The sequence below is a fragment of the Saccopteryx leptura genome, chromosome 3 (genome assembly GCF_036850995.1).
Source record: "Saccopteryx leptura isolate mSacLep1 chromosome 3, mSacLep1_pri_phased_curated, whole genome shotgun sequence".
NCBI lineage: Eukaryota > Metazoa > Chordata > Mammalia > Chiroptera > Emballonuridae > Saccopteryx > Saccopteryx leptura.
The window spans coordinates 107,985,890-108,002,485 of NC_089505.1; the positions used below are offsets into that span (position 1 = coordinate 107,985,890).

General features: G+C 42.4%; 1 protein-coding gene across 2 annotated transcripts in view; it reads right to left on the minus strand.

The window, feature by feature from the left end:
- Window positions 1-6,838: 6,838 nt before the first annotated feature.
- The window catches only part of RNF19B (ring finger protein 19B), a 28,201-nt gene continuing 18,443 nt past the window's right edge, over window positions 6,839-16,596 (minus strand). Inside the window, exons 5-10 of one of the 2 annotated variants that reach the window (XM_066375784.1) lie at window positions 16,164-16,278; window positions 14,945-15,085; window positions 13,456-13,663; window positions 10,739-10,870; window positions 9,509-10,004; window positions 6,839-8,242 (exon numbers count right to left, since the gene is read on the minus strand). In XM_066375784.1, the coding sequence (XP_066231881.1) occupies window positions 9,545-10,004; window positions 10,739-10,870; window positions 13,456-13,663; window positions 14,945-15,085; window positions 16,164-16,278 (1,056 nt within the window). In that variant the 3' untranslated portion in view covers window positions 6,839-8,242; window positions 9,509-9,544. Of the gene's footprint in view, window positions 8,243-9,192; window positions 10,005-10,738; window positions 10,871-13,455; window positions 13,664-14,944; window positions 15,086-16,163; window positions 16,279-16,596 lie in introns of those variants that run through there. The other variant, XM_066375785.1, reaches the window with a different exon arrangement.

A 16,596-nucleotide genomic window follows, 5' to 3' on the forward strand; every position in this document is an offset into this window, starting at 1 on the left:
ATTAAAAATCCTATTAGTCATGTATCCATTGATGGGTGATGTCCATTCTAGATCAGTTACAGTTTTACCTCAACAACCCATCACCTAAAGACTACATTATCAAGTATTGTAAGGCAGTGGTCCCAACCTTTTTTGAGCCACGGACCGGTTTAATGTCAGAAAATATTTTCACAGACCGGCCTTTAGCGTGGGACGGATAAATGTATCACGTGATCAAGACAAGCGTCAAGAGTGAGTCTTAGACGGATGTAACAGAGGGAATCTGGTCATTTTTTAAAAATAAAACATTGTTCAGACTTAAATATAAATAAAATGGAAATAATGTAAGTTATTTATTCTTTCTCTGAGGACCGGTACCAAATGGCCCACAGACCGGTATTGGTCCGCGGCCCGGGGATTGGGGACCACTGTTGTAAGGTACCTTACAATACTAGGGAGAATGTGGGAGGTGGGGAAGAAACGGGTTGATAGCTATAAAGCATATACCTAGTACAGCAAGGAAATAATGAAACACTAATGTAGTCCTCATTTCTCAATTCTCATGAGTTATTTATATTCATCACTTTATTTCTCTATGACCTATTCTAAGTTCCTTTGCTCCCAGCCAGTACCTCAGCTGGATGAAGTTCTTTACCAGGTGTGCTGACCCAAATCTTTTTTCCTTAAAGGAACTGAGTCCTTAGAGGTCTAGCCTTTTAGAACTTCTACTCCTAAATATGATAGGACTAGAAGTAGCCTCAGAGGGTCCCTCAGGTTCCTGGAGTACCTCTTCCCATCCCCCATTGAGCAATAGCAAACCTATTTCCCTCAGTGATCAGGATTAATCACTCCACTTAACACAATTGCCTCCTTTTAGGCTATTGGTTCAGTAGATGAGGAATCCACATTGGCCAGGAAACTTCTAGCCAACGTCCTGGTGGAAGTATTTCGCTTTTTAGTGTTTGACTAGTCTGTAGGGCCAGCTGCTTTGGAATGATTCAGTGGGTCTAGTCCATTGCCTCTCTCGATGAGAGGCAGTGTTGTGTGGAGTACCACAGGATGAATAAGGCATTCAGTAAGTTTATGGATAATCATGATGATGATGATAAATGAAAATGATACTAGTTAATACATAAATCACTTACTACAGGCCAGGGCACTATTATATGTATTCATTTAATCCTCACAGTCCCAAATGAAGAAACTGACATAGAGAGGTTAGATCATTTGCCCAAGGTCATAAGATACTTAAATGGTGGAGTTAGAATTTCTATCCAGGCATTCTGGCTCTGGAGTTAATCCTCTCAGCCACTACGCTTCTCAACGTGAACATATAATCACATTTAGAATAATAGAGGATAGGAGAAATGTCTGGTTTTTATAATAATTGGGATTTTTCTCGGTTTAAAATTTCTTTGTGACTATTTTAGGCTTGGTACACATGGAGACAATCCTTATCTTGAATGAATATCTCTTCCAGTGAGGATAAATCGCTGCTTTCTCTCTGATGGAAGGAATCTGATGTAATCTAACTGCTCTTAAGTGCCCAGCTGGTCCTCTCCAGAGCATGGAGCAGGGCTCAGTAGTAAGAGAATAGCCACTGCCTAAAATAGCATGGCTTCACTCCAAAATTCTAAGGCCCTGTGCTCTGATTCTCTTGTGGAAGTTTGCCACAGTGTGTATTTTGTATCCCCATTTGCCAAGAGACTTTGCACACCACTGGATCTGCTGGGTCATAAATCCAAACTACTTACATTGCAGCCTGTACCCACTGCTGTACCATTTTTTGGGGGGGTACCCATCAAAGCTGGTAGCTTTATGGGTTATTCGGTACACAGGTCAGTGTAGCATAACCAAATGTGTATGCTACCTCTAAAATTAATGCCTGGCCAGGCAGTGGTGCAGTGGATAGAGCGTCTGCCTGGGGTTCAGAGGACCCAGGTTCGAAACGCCAAGGTTGCCAGCTTGAGCACAAACTCGCCCAGCTTGAGTGAGGGTTGACCAGCCTGAGCACAGGGTCACTGGGTTGAGCATGGTATCATAGATATGATTCCATGGTTGATGGCTTGAGCCCAAAGATCGCTGGCTTGAGTGCAAGGTCGTTGGCTTGAGCCAGGGGTCACTGGCTCAGCTGGAGCCCCATGGTCAAGGCACACATGAGAAAACAATCAGTGAACAACTAAACTGCCGTAACAAAGAATTGATGCTTCTCATCTCTCTCTCTTCCTGTCTATTCCCTCCCCCCCACCACGTGCATGCTAAAACAAACAAAAAAAATAGGCCCTGGCTGGTTGGCTCAGTGGTAGAGCGTCGGCCTGGCGTGCAGGAGTCCCGGGTTCGATTCCCGGCCAGGGCACACAGGAGAAGCGCCCATTTGCTTCTCCACCCCTCCCCCTCTCCTTCCTTTCTGTCTCTCTTCCCCTCCCGCAGCCAAGGCTCCATTGGAGCAAAGTTGGCCCGGACGCTGAGGATGGCTCCATGGCCTCTGCCTCAGGCACTAGAATGGCTCTGGTTGCAACAGAGCAACGCCCCAGATTGGCAGAGCATCGCCCCCTGGTGGGCATGCCGGGTGGATCCCGGTCAGGTGCATGCGGTAGTCTGACTGTCTTTCCGTTTCCAACTTCAGAAAAATAAATAAATAAGTAAATAAATAAACACACAACATAATTGACTGTCTAAAAGATGTGGAGATGTTTGCCCAAAATCTATGTATGTACTCTTGTTGACCAATGTCACTCTGTTAAATTTAATTTTCTAAATGAAATAAAATAAATAAAAATAAAATCGACAGTTCTTAGGGGTGGGGGGGTGGACAGTGCAACAGCTCACCTTTTACTTTAGATTACGTGCCACGCTCCAGACCACTCCTCTGGATCCCTAAAAACTTCGGGAGGTGAAAGTGCCCTTAATTTCCACAGGGTTCTTGCCACTTCTTGCTTATTAGGTCCAAAAACATCATGTCGTCACAAGTCAAGTGATATTCTGCTGGGAGATGGGAGATGATTCAAATGCCTGCAGACTGGATTTCAACAGAGCTGGAGAGCTGATATAACCCAGACAGACGTGGAACAACAAGATGTACTGTTGACCCTGACAGGTGAAGGTAATCTGCTTTTCATGTTCTCTGCACTTTGGGCTAGAGGGGGCGGGAAAAGCATATTCCAGGTCAACAGTTACACAGCTGCAGGTGCCAGGGGCAGGTGTTGACTTGCTTTATAGAGATATCTGAAATAACGGCTACAAGCCAAGTCCTATACAGGGCAAGTGATTTCATGTGAATAGATAGGAGTCACCACTCCAAAATTCCTGTCTTTGATGGTGGTGGTAGTATCTACCATTCCCTCAGGGATGCACTGAGGCTTTTGGCTTATGATTCTGGTGGGGAAGAACACTTCCAGGGACTTCTTACAAAGCTTTCACGCTATGGCAATGTGAAGATTCTGCCAGTGGCCAAGTGTGTCTATTACAACTGTAACTATAGGAACTGAGAAATAGACCACAGGATGGGAAATGTGGGATAGACCCAGGCCAAAATTGCTTTTAAATTCCTTGACCCCATGCATTATTAGTTTGCTGAATATGCCAGAACAAAGCACCACAAATTGAGTGGCTTAAGCACTGCTTTATTGTCTCACAGTTCCGAAGGTTAGAAGTCCGAGATTAAGGTGTGACAGCATTGGTTACTTCTGAGAGCTGTTCAGGAGAATCTGTTCCATGCCCCTCTCCTAGCTTCTGGGGGTTTAGCTGGAAATCTTTGGCATGCCTTGGCTCCTTCTATACCATCCTGATCTCTGCCTTCATCTTCACATGGTGTTCTCCCTCTGAGTGTTTGAGTCAAAATGTCCCCTTTTATATGGCACCAATCATATTGGAATAGGGGCCCACCCTACTCCAGTATGACTTCATCTTAATTACATCTGCTGCAACCCTATTTCCAAATAAGGTCACATTCAGAGGTATTAGTGGTTAGGGATCTAATATAGGAATTCTGGGGGGCAAGATTCAACCCATAACACCCATAAGCCTCTATTCTAACTAGTAGATCACAGAGACCTTTAAGATCCCTTGTTTAGTGCTGTCTTAGGGGCCAGTTTCCAAATATTCCTTAAAGGCCTGGGTATTTCCATTTCTCCAAGCACAGGAACATAGTTTAATGGCTTGAGATTCCTTTGGGGAAGACTAGAAGAATTACAATTCAGTTATGATATGCTGGGTGCTTCCTCCAGGGTACCCAGCTTCCCTTTATTCAAGGGCTTTGGGTCTCAGAATTGAGTGTCCATAACTCTTCATTTTGGTGACTCAAAACAGGCTTCTCTGCCAGACCTGGAATTCTGCTTTGTGCTATGCAGACCAAGTACAGCTCTGTTGCCCTGGGACTGCCCCTGAGCCTATCACCCCAGGATCCCATCATCCTTACTGGTATCAGGGATTCCATTTCAATGATAGCCACTCTTAGCTTCATTCTCAGCCTATAGAGAGTAGACACTACAGTACTTTTCAAGATAAGGTGTCCCTGCCCTGGCCAGGTAGCTCAGTTAGTTAGTGTCATCCTTATACTCTATGGCAGGGGTCCCCAAACTACGGCCCACGGGCTGCATGCGGCCCCCTGAAGCCATTTATCTGGCCCCCGCCGCACTTTCGGAAGGGGCACCTCTTTCATTGGTGGTCAGTGAGAGGAGCATAGTTCCCATTGAAATACTGGTCAGTTTATTGATTTAAATTTACTTGTTCTTTATTTTAAATATTGTATTTGTTCCCGTTTGGTTTTTTTACTTTAAAATAAGATATATGCAGTGTGCATAGGGATTTGTTCATAGTTTTTTTTAATGTCCGACCCTCCAACAGTCTGAGGGACAGTGAACTGGCCCCCTGTGTAAAAAGTTTGGGGACCCTTGCTCTATGGTGTGGGTTCAATGCCTGGTCAGGGCACATACAAGAATCAACCAATGAGTGCATAAATAAGTGGAACAACAAATTGATCTCTCTCTCTCTCTCTCTCTCCCCCCCCCTCTAAAATCAATTAATAAAAAAAATTAAGAAAAAGATAAGGTATTCCCCTTACCTATCTAGGTACTTTCCAATCATCTAGTGAAAGGAATATCCTGAGCAGTCTTGAAGGGCAAAATTAGAAGATTAGGAGGTCACACATGCTAAATCTACATCAATGTTTCTATCTGCATGTGTTTGGCTTTGTCTTCCGGTGCTATACTGAGAGTGTTTGGCAGTTCAGTTGTGAGTGTAGACCACTGTTAAGTTCAGGTTTCATCCAACCTAGCTGCTAAATTCAGAATCTCTAGAATGTATAGATTAATAAATTCAACCCAAATGAAAATAACATTATATTCTTTTCTTCCTGGTCTAATACCTTTAGAATCCAGTTTGCAAACATTTCTCAGGTTTCTGCGGATTCAAATTAACAAAAATCTTACAATTCTTCTGTAAGCCTCTTAGATCGAACTGCGTTTGCCTTCCAGATGCATATTGGGATCTGAGTGTAGTTACAGATCTGGTGGCAATAGGGGTGGAACATGAGAAGTACTAGCATTCCCTTCCAAGGCAACTACCACCAGAGGGTCTCCAAGTAAGACTGAGAGGAAAAAGTTAAGTGGAGTCTGTGCATTCAGAACAATAGGATTTACCCATATCCATTCAAATGTCCACATAGCTTATTTCAGAGTCCCACCCTTTCCTAAGGAATGCTCTACTTTTACATAAGAGACCTGGTAAAACTATGATTTCAACTTATGTTGCAATTCAATAACCCAGAAATCTCCACCTGATTTTCATGTACATCAGCCTGTGGCTACAGGAGACAAAATTCTTTTGGGGCTTTCCCATACTTCCCTTGAGCTGAGAATGTAAAACTATTAAACCTTTTATTTTCTTGAACCTCTCTGGCATAGCCACTACCATCTATGTCTGCCAAAGTCTTTCTTCTAAGATTTCTTTTTTTTTAAAGCAAAAGAGAGGAGAGGGAGAGTGATGAGAAGTATGAACTCATAATTGTGGCACTTTAGTTGTTCATTGATTGCTTCTCATGTACCTTGACTAGGGAGCTCCAGTCGAGAAAGTGACCCCGTGTGCAAGCCAGCAACCTTGGGCTCAAGCTGATAAGCTTGTGCTCAAGCCAGTGACCTCGGAGTTCTGAACTTGGGATCCTCAGCGTCCCAGGTCAGTGCTCTATCTACTGTACCACCACCCAGGCAGCTTCTAAGACATTTCATTTCAGGTGATCACAGATGTTAAGTAATCTTTGCCTACTAGTTCACCATTTTCCAATGGCAACTAGAATCTTGTTTCTTTCAAATCCAACTCAGTCATCTTTGAGGACCTATTGCCTGTAACCACTTTTGGAACCAAGTACAGGGTTCAGAAGTTGCAGGAAGCAAATCCCTTCTTCCTATTTTAAGTAGAACAGGATTCAATACAGGTAAATTAGGTGCTTACAAGAGTTGGAAAGCCTAGCTGAGTGGTCTCTAGGCTGGGCGTCTAGGAAAGACCCCCACATTGATCTACCATGGAGCTGCTACCTCTGCCAGCATCAGGATGATGAGGACTCGGGGCACCACAGGCTGACTGCAAGAACAAATACATATCACTGTTATTTATGGATCAGGAAGCCCTTCAACACCCATAAAACTCTTGGTGGCTACTGGAATACCACTAATGAGAAACCTAAGCTCTCTATACCCTTGCAGGAGCAACACAGTAGCTAAAGATGACCCCTGAATCACTTTTTCCTTCTACATCTTATTTGTACATCTAATTAGCAAAACTTAAATTATACTCAGAACTTGGTTTCAAGGAAGTTTAAGATAGGTACTAAGTACCATTTTTTTTAGCTTTCTAGCCTGTGGAGTACAAAAAAGTACATTAGAAAGAAGTTGGAATGAGTAAGTACCTATTTACCATATCTAATACTTTCTTTCCTTTGGCCCAAGGACTTGTGACCAGACACACCCTTTCATTCTTAGCCCCTTTGAAAATTGACCGCAAGCACCCATCTGTCTGGTTTTGAAGATGATCTCTTCCTGGCCTGAGAGGAACCTAAAATTTCCTTGTCTTCAAACTTGTTTTGCTAATCTACACAATCTTGTTCCCAAGTCACCTCTTCAACCTAATTTACTCCTCTCCTCCTTGGTCCACTTTGCTCCAGCCATATACAGATAGGATTGTATGTTTTGTGTGTGTGTGTGTTTAAACAGACTAAGGATTCTCTACCCAAGGGCCTTTGTATTTTAGTCTCATACCTGGTATCACATGGTTCTCCACTCAGGATTCTACTAAAATGTTACCTTGTCAGAGACCTGTACTACCCATCTAAAGTAGCACCATCTGCAACTCGCTTCACTTCCTCTGCTTTGTTTTCTTTAGTGCACTTACCATACTCCAGATCTTGTGGCTGATTACCTTTCCCCACTACAATGTTAGTTCCATGGGGAACTTTTGTTTTCCTCATTAATGCATCCTATATCTGAAACATAGTAGGTATTTCAGAATGCATGAAAGCTCTACCAAGAAGAAATCAAACATTCTCCATATTCTAAACTGACCAACTTTTTGGATGCATTACTCATGGTCTGCAGGTGGTGGTGAAGGGTTTGTCATCTGCCAAGGTCTAGAGATAAAACAGTATGTTGCAAAAGGTTGGAATAAATTTACTTTTTTATGGCCTCTGGTCTAGAGTTCTAGGCTTTTCTTAGATGATACCCATAATCTCCCTTTCCTTACTTCTTATTCCTGCAGGAGGAAAAAACATAGGCCTTTACCAAAAACATTTTCAGTACACCATCTCAATCCTTACAATCCCATAATTAGTATTAATATACCCATTTTGACTAAATGGAAACAGACCCAGAGAAAAGTTGCCAAGTCTCAAAGCAGAAGTGGAGCCTAAGTAAAAATACACGTTTGGCTGCAGACTCCTGCTCCTCCAACAGACTTGCTTGATTTAATCCTTGTTAACCACTCTCTTGTGGCTCTAAGAGAATTGCAAGTCTAGAGTTGATAGTTTGCATTTCAGAGACTTCCAGACTGTCCCTTTTCCCAATAGGCTCCCTTTTTCACATGTAGACACCCTCTCTGGTGCCTTTTTCCAGAGACCCAAGTCCACTAACAGCATTTCCTTTCCCAGGTGCAGGAAAGCGTGCTAAAGTCTGGCTGCAGTACCCAAGAGATAAGAATCTTCCAAGTTGGTTGTTGTCCAGACTCATCATCCTCATTGTAGAAAAGTACAGGCCAGGAAGACAAAGAGCAGGTGCATCTGTGAAAGGAAACAGAAAGTCATCTGGTCCTCAGGGAAAGGATGTTTTCAATTTTTCCTCTGGGCCCAGAGCTAAGGTGATAGAGAAGTTTGGCACTGGAAGCTTCTTAAATACTGAGTTGGAGAAATTAGGGGCAGGAGAGTAACTAAATCACAAAGTCACAAAGTAAGTTACTGCCAGATTTGGAATCTTGTATCACATCTCACGAATCTTTAAATTTTTCTGCTATGTGTATGAGTGTTCATTTCTTAGACCCTTATTCTAGACACAGCCAAAACCCCAAGCAGTACACTAAGCTCAATTCTGATAAATTTATAAGATCAGTTAAAATTAAGTATGCTGAGATTTTTATCACATTTCTCCTCTTGCCTTTCATTACAAATTTTAGTCAGATTTCTTAATCCCTCTTAAACTAAAATGGCAAAACTGAGGCGGCTTTTTGGAATAGGCAATGTGTACCTGAGAGCATGACAAACGCCCAGGTTATTGCTTAGTGATTAGATTATGCAGAATCAGTACATTTCTTCCTGCAGTCACTCACTGGGATCGCTCTAAAGAGCCACTGAATTGCCATCCCTTCCTCCCCTCTGGGAACACATTCCTAGTAGTGACTACAATACAGAAAAGGGCAAGTAAAGCTTTAACAGGAAAACTGCACCACTGCCTCTAGAGGGCAAACGAGGTCCATTTGAATCTACAGCTTCTTCATTCGGCTGACTCAGCTTATTCTTCAGACTGACTATGCAGTCCAAAACAAGCCTGGCTTTGCTTCCTGTTAGGCTAGGAAGGAATCCTTGGTGTATAGATGACTCCATTGCCGTCTGATTAGAATACTATCCTTCTTCCTTGGGATTAGGAATACTTAGATCTAGAGACTGTTAAAGACAGTGGACTGTTTCAAACCCTTGGCTCTGTAGGGACTACCCAAGCCAAGGAAAATGAGAGGAGTTGAATTACAACAGAAATCTTTATTAAAATGTGTCCTTCGGTAACGTTAGCATACATACAATATACACACATACAGCTGTACACTCTTTGACACACCTCACAGATTGCCACCATCAGTTTAACCAATAAATTAAAACTTAAAAAAGGGGGGAGGAGGAGGGAGTGTGGGACTAAGGGCAAAATTTCCCACATTTTATCTGTAAGAAATTGTGTATTTCCCTGGGGAAAATCTGTGGCCAGAGAATCTTTAGAATAAAATACATAAATCTCCACCCTTAACCACCCCCCAAAAAAAAGATTCCAAAAGATGCAGTTACAAGTGTGCTTCTTGGAACAGGAGCATTCATTCCACTTCATACTCTGGCTTCTGCACCTTCTGGCTTCAAGACAGTCTTCCCCTCAGCTGGGGCAGAGAGGTTCATATGGGCACTTGGGCTCGGCGCACCTTGGGCTCTGGGAGTCGAGGGGCAGGCTGCAGTGTGGGAGCGCGGGGAGCCACACTCATCTGAAGTGATGTCTGGCACATCATCTGACTGCGTATCTGAGCTCTCCAGGTCACTGCGGATGCTCTCGGGCTGGGCCAGGCTGATGTCCCAAGGTTTGCTGGCCAGGCAGTCTTTCTGTTCACAGCTTTGGTGTTTGCAGGGGAGTTCCTCTTCATTGCTGCCACTGCTGCCACCACCACCTTCTTCTTCATTCTCTGCCATCTGAGCATGAACATGGAGCGAGTCCTCTGTGCTGCTTCCACTCACCAGCTGATAGTGGCTTGGTTTGGCTTCAATGTCCACTTGGATTTCCATATTGTTGCATTCTCTGTGGAAACAAAATCCAGAATGCTGAGTCATACATGGGTCATGCTGTACCTGTTGGTAAAAGCAGTTTGTGGGTTCAGGATTGGAAGTCCAAAAACAGAGGTTTTCATTTTTAGCAAAAGTAAAAATTTAACCTAACACTAAAATAAGACAATTAGATCTTTTCTGTTGATTTAAGACACATAGGCACACACACCTCTACCACTTTAAAACTTAAAAAGAGCTTCCAAAATTCATCTAAGTGCCAGAGCCTCACACTATCTCACCCCAATATGAAAGTGAAAGAAGACCCACAGCTTTTTACTACTGTGTCACAATTAGAAGAAACCGGAACTCTGTAGAAGGGAGTGCTGCAATCACACCATACCACACACAACAGCTCATATATAAGGAGAAATAGGCTAGAGGAGCCACATCAAGCAAAGAGCAACATGAGAGCAGAAGCCATAGACCTACAGACATCAGTGAATCAACCTAGACCTTTAAGTTACATGTGAATAATTACACTGTTGCAAAGCCAAGAAAAGGAAAAAGAAGAAAAAAATCCCTCTAAAAATCAAGTGCTAACAAAAAGAATCAATCAAGAGCTACCAAGAACTTGCTCAAGGAAGTCACAGGGTACACACACTGTGTATCCCACTAAATGGTACACAGAACTCTTAACATAAGGCATTAAGCTTCTGAAGGCCTGACCAAAAAATGCAACCTCTCCTGGGCATCTGACTGGTCACATACCTGTCCTGTGGGTTGTAGGAACTGATTATGGAACCGGCCATAGCACGAGTACTTGCGTTGTCACTAATTGCACCAAGACTGGCTGTGTCTTTGGGGAAAATTTCCTTTTGGACATCGGCTTGGACTTCTAACCTGTGTAAAGAGGGGGCGTTGAAGTTAATATGAGACCTGGGTAGTCTGAGACAGTCTGCTTCCTGGCACACATCTCTTCCATTATTCTCTTACAAACTGAGTTAGTTGATCTGATCATCTCCAACTGTCAAGTAACTCAACTAGATGCCCACACATTTTCTCTCTTATCTATTGAAATCATCCCCTTCTTTCTGTCCCCACTGCTACTGCTTAACTTCAGGCCCTCAATATCTCCTGCCTGGATAACTGTAATTGGGCTCTCTTTGCAGTAGCCCTTAGTCCAACTTAAGGTACTTCCACATCAGCCCTGCCCAGTCGGCTCAGTGGATAAAGTGTTGTCCCAGTGCACTGAGGTCACAGGTTCAATCCCCAGTCAGGGCACATACAAGAAGCAACCAATGGATGCACAACTAAATGGAACAACAAGTTGATACTTTCTCTCTCTCTTCCTCTTCCCCTCTCAAATCAATGAGGAAAAAAATAGTAGTTCAAGGTCAGTAGTCCAATGTGGACAAAGATCTGATCACTCTAACAAGTCTTCTCTTGGCTCCCTATTGCCAACAGGCATCTAAGGTCTTCCTTATCTGCCTCTGAGCTCTCTCTAGTTCCTCTCACCATAAGTCCTAAGACATAATCACTCTGAATATTTACTTTCCTTACACACCTATACACAATTTATACCTCCATGACTTTGCACATGCTATTCCCACTCTCTGATGTTTCCTTCTAGATGACAAACTCATACTCAGTCCTTAACAAAGAATGTATCATCTCCTCTCACTTTCCAGCAATCAGTCACTTCCTGCTAAGTGCTCCTACAGCACCTACCTTTTTATTATCAATTTATACATCTTTTCTACTCATCTGTGAGCTCCAAAAAAGGAAGACCACATCTTACTCACTCTCCCCTCCATGTCTTGCACATACCAGAAACTCAAACATTTAGCAATCAAATTATGAGACTGAAGGACACAGAAGAGCCAACCTCTTACAAGAATAAACTTTTCCAATGGTGTCTCAGAGCTAAGAACCCATTACTATTTTCTGTTTTGGCTCCAACACCATTTAGTTGTACACGTAAGTATTACCTCATAATGGGTTTCACAGTCAAACCTATCTGACTCATTCACTTCCTATAGAAGGCTTTCACAGAACTGGAACAGCTGGACTGGCTAAGCTGCAGTTTTAGCAAGTCAGTCTCCAATTATGTCTGCCTGCTTATTTATAGGGGTGTTGATTTTAAGAAAGCACAGTAGTGAATTCTCCCGTATGTGGGGGTGGGATCCCCAACAAAGAGACGACCAGAGTCATGAGACACAAACAGCTCACCAACAGCCTGCAGCTGCACATTCAACCTCCAGCCTGATGCCTGTGCCATCGGAGTACTGCTCCAGCCTCAGATGCCCTTCATGAATGTGCCACAACCCAGGAATGAGGCCGTGCGATGGAAAAGTACATCAGATCAGAGACCTAGGTTCTAGTGTCAGCTCTACCAGACTCACTCTCAGAACTGGAAGAGGCCATTCACAAAGACAATCTATTTAGGTGGTTTCCAGATGCTTGTTCGTGCAATGACTATTATAGAATCATTTGAGTAACCTTTTCAAAATGCAGATTCCTAAATCCCACTCCAGGGGATTCTAATTTACTATTACTGGGATAGGGCCATGAAACCTATTTTCAAGAGACTCCCAGGTGACTGACAAGCACTCAGGTGTGGAATCCAGCCCATTTGCCATCTGTTGCTTGACTCCCTAATAGACAAATGGCCATCTGGTCTCATTTTAAACACTTTCAAGGATAGGTAGCTGAATATTTACTAAAGGTAATCCATTCCTTCCTTGGATTTTAATAGATTTTCCCTATATTCTCTATAATGAAACAACATTAGTTTTCCTCTAACTTCTGCCAAGTCATCTTAATCTATCTCTTGGCATGAGTCAGAAGTTATATTCTTTTTTCCAGTTCAAAGCTCTTCAGACATCTGAAGGCAACTGATCTCTCCCACCTCCCTAACTCGTCTGCCCCACCTCCATCCTCCCAGGCCTTGCCAGACCTGTGTGCAGTGCATTCAACTAACTGCTTCTCCAGCAACAGCTGTCACAACCTTTTTAGTCATAAAGCTTTACAGAGTCTCAACTCAAGTTCACAGAATTGATTTTCTTTACCTACCAAATGGGAATAGGATGGTAATGAAAATGACAGCACCTATAAGCCAACAAGATACAACATCAGTGCTGTTCAACTGAAGGCCTGTGACAAGCCCAATGGTGAGCACAGCCTTGGAAATTCTAAAAAAAAAAAAAATGTGTGCTTTCCCTCTCTGCCGCAGGCAGCCTAATATAGTAGAGGGAGGATCTAAACATTATTCTTTATATGGAACAGTGGAAAGAACACTGAATGTTGTGTAAGTCACTTAACCTTTCTGAGCCCATTTTCTAATTGTAAAAGTAAAAACAAAACCACTGATGATTTAATCGGAATAAGGGGACACAAGGAAACATGCCTGGCAGAGAAATGGCTCACACAGATATGCTGTGTGTTACAGTACCACTGGTGCTGTCAGAAACGATCTATTTGCTTACCTGCTGTATTTTCCCTTGCCGCTGGAAAGAATGCCACCACTCAGTGTGCCCCCTGAGAGGGCTGCAAAGCTGGCAGTTTCACTGTATGGGCCCTGCATAACACTAAGTCCATCTGTAGGGCTTCCACTGGTGCTCAAGACACTGGTCAGACCTTCAATGCTACTTTCTCCAATGCTGGGATTCTTAAGGGCTCGCCAGGCATCTGCCACTGGGAATGGAAACAAAAATCTCAATTCAAAATAGCACAGCATCAAAAACAGTCTGGCATTTTTCTGCAATAACTCTTCAGAATGGAAAATATTCATGTAGAAAAATGCTTATCTATTCAGTTAGTTAACAGCTACTATTTGCAGCCACCACACATCAGAGATTTTACCATATATTCATATATAATCTTTCCAATAATTAGGTACAAATAGCTCCAATTTTAGGCGAGGAAACAAAAGCTTAGAACTAAAGGACATGTCCAAGTAATAGTCACACAAAACAAAGATCTGATCCCAAGCCCACTATTTTTTTTAATATACCACAGATGCTATCTTATCCAGGGGTCTCCAAACTTTTTACACAGGGGGCCAGTTCACTGTCCCTCAGACCATTGGAGGGCTGCCAAATACAGTGGTCCTCTCACTGACCACCAATGAAAGAGGTGCCCCTTCCAGAAGTGCAGTGGGGGCTGGATAAATGGCCTCAGGGGGCCACATTGCGGCCCGTGGGCCGTAGTTTGGGACGCCTGATCTAATCAAACTTGAAGATTTTAGCCCTGGCCAGATAAGCAGAGAATCGTCCTAGAGCACAGAGGTTGCTGGTTTGATCCTCAGTCAGGTCACATACAGGAACAGATGTTCCTGTATCTCTCCTGCTCTCTCCCTTCCTCTCTCTAAAATCAATAAAATAAAATACATATAAACAAACAAACAAAAATGAAGATTTTAAATACGATTTAGGTCATGTGCTGATTTTAGTAGGAAGCTTGAAAACCCCTTGGAGAGCTGTGCCCCAAATGACTTAATATGATAAAGTGGAAACAACATCAAAGTAGAAGTCAGAGGACTTTTTCCAGTCCCAGCTCTGCATAAACTCTTTAATCCTAAAGAAGTTCCCATCAAATGGGGAATAATAATAGTCCCCACCCTTCCTCTTCAGAGAGCTGTCGTAAGAAACCAAGTGAGATAATAACTGTGTAAAGTCCTCTGAAAATTATAAAGTACCGTACAGATTGAAGACTTTATTATAATCACTACTATTACCAGTGTACTTGGAATCCTACGAGTTTCTACCTGCCACACAGAGGCAAGTACCAGAGGAATTAACCTAATAACTCTAAAACAAAAAAAAAAAAAAAAAAGAAAAGCTAAAAATACTTTACCTCTACAAAGCTCATTATCTGAAGTAATCCAATGGCAATCTCTCTGTATAATGTGCTAAATTTTACTGATTTTTATCTTATGTTCGATAAATTCAAAAGAAAATAAAAATCTTCCTTTACCTGTGATTGGGCCATCATCTTCATCAAACTCAATCTTCACTCCCTTTCCATTGGCTGTGCTAACTCCACAACCACCTCCACGACAGAGAGAAATAGGCACAACCCCATAGACATAAGCCAGCATAATGGGGACACCAATACCTGGGGAAGAGAAGGTAACATGTCAGTAGGCCATTAAGTTGCAACTGTCCTGAATTCTCCTTCCCAGCCTGAGCACAGACTAACCACATTATAAAGGCTAAGGGGAGGCAGAAGATGGCTATCCCAAAGAGATAGATGGGTCCTAACAGAATGACAACTGGCCTTACAATCAGAAAGGCTTGGATTAGAATCTTGCTCCAACTTACTAACCATATAACCTTGGACATACCTTCCCAGGCTTTTCAATGATCAAAAGAGAACGTATATACAGTGTCCAGCACAGTAAGTGCAAGTTGCTTTAATATCCCCCTTTCTATTCACGGCTGAAGTGCTAATTCAAAAACAAATCAATAACCAAACATTAAATAAGTGACTCCTTGGGTTACGTTCCCCCGGGAGTGTTAATTCCAAAATTTTACTGCTATGTGAGGCAGAATGGCTTAGGTTTTTTTTGTTGTTGTTGTTTTTTTCATTTAAAATAAAGAATTGGCTTAGTTTTTAAGAGCACAGGCTCTGAAGTCAGACAGCTTTGATTCATGTCCCAGGCTTAAGTGACCTTGGGCAAATTACTGCATCTTTCTGTTACAGCTGTGCTGCTGTGAGGAATAAATGAATTAATACATACAAAACACTCAGAACTGCTCCTGGCACATGGAGAGCCTCAATACATCTTAGTTATATTACTATTATTTTGAAACAAATCTTCCTACTTCCCCAAAACAGTGTGAGACATTAAACAAATCAAAAGTAATTCTGTTTTGTGGGTTCCTTTGCAAGTGGAGAAAAAAGATAAAAGGTGAAAAACTAGGATATAAGTAATATTCTTTAATTCAACCTTCTCTGAAAGATTCCCTAACTATGCTAATTTAGTGTGGTTGATAATCATAATAATAGTACCTAACATAATTAACTCTCAAGGTATAAAATGTAGGGGCCTCCAGGATGAGACATCTGGCCCGCTTAGCTAAACTGCCAAGCTGATGGTGGGGGGTGTGAAAAGGGGAGGGGAAAGGGCAGGAGAGAAGGAAGAAAGGGGAGAGTGGGAGGAGTGGAGACGTGGTCCTGGCCAGCTTCTTACCAACACTAACTGCAGCAATAACTGGGGATGCAATGACCGACAAAGTCACTCCTCCTGTGATAGCCAAATTCCTCTTATGTTTGGAGGTTTTCCTTCCCTCATACCTGCTATGAATCTAAGAATAAAAAAAAAAAAAAAAAAAAAAAAATCCAGGTCAACAGGTTAGGACATCAATCTTTTTGCCAAGGGAGTAAAAGGACAAGTAATTTTCTCATATAAGTTATCTATATTAAAACATATCCTCCACTTCAAAGAAGCATCTTTCTCAAAATTTAACCTAATCAGACAAAGAAGATATAAACTAATACAGAAAAAGTTAAACCAGGAAGAGACAAAATAACATAGGAGGGTAATGTAAGCATTTCACCTTTAAGTCACTAAGACAAACCAGGCTCAGGATGTTAACAAGAACTTTCAGATCTCTTGGGGGTTT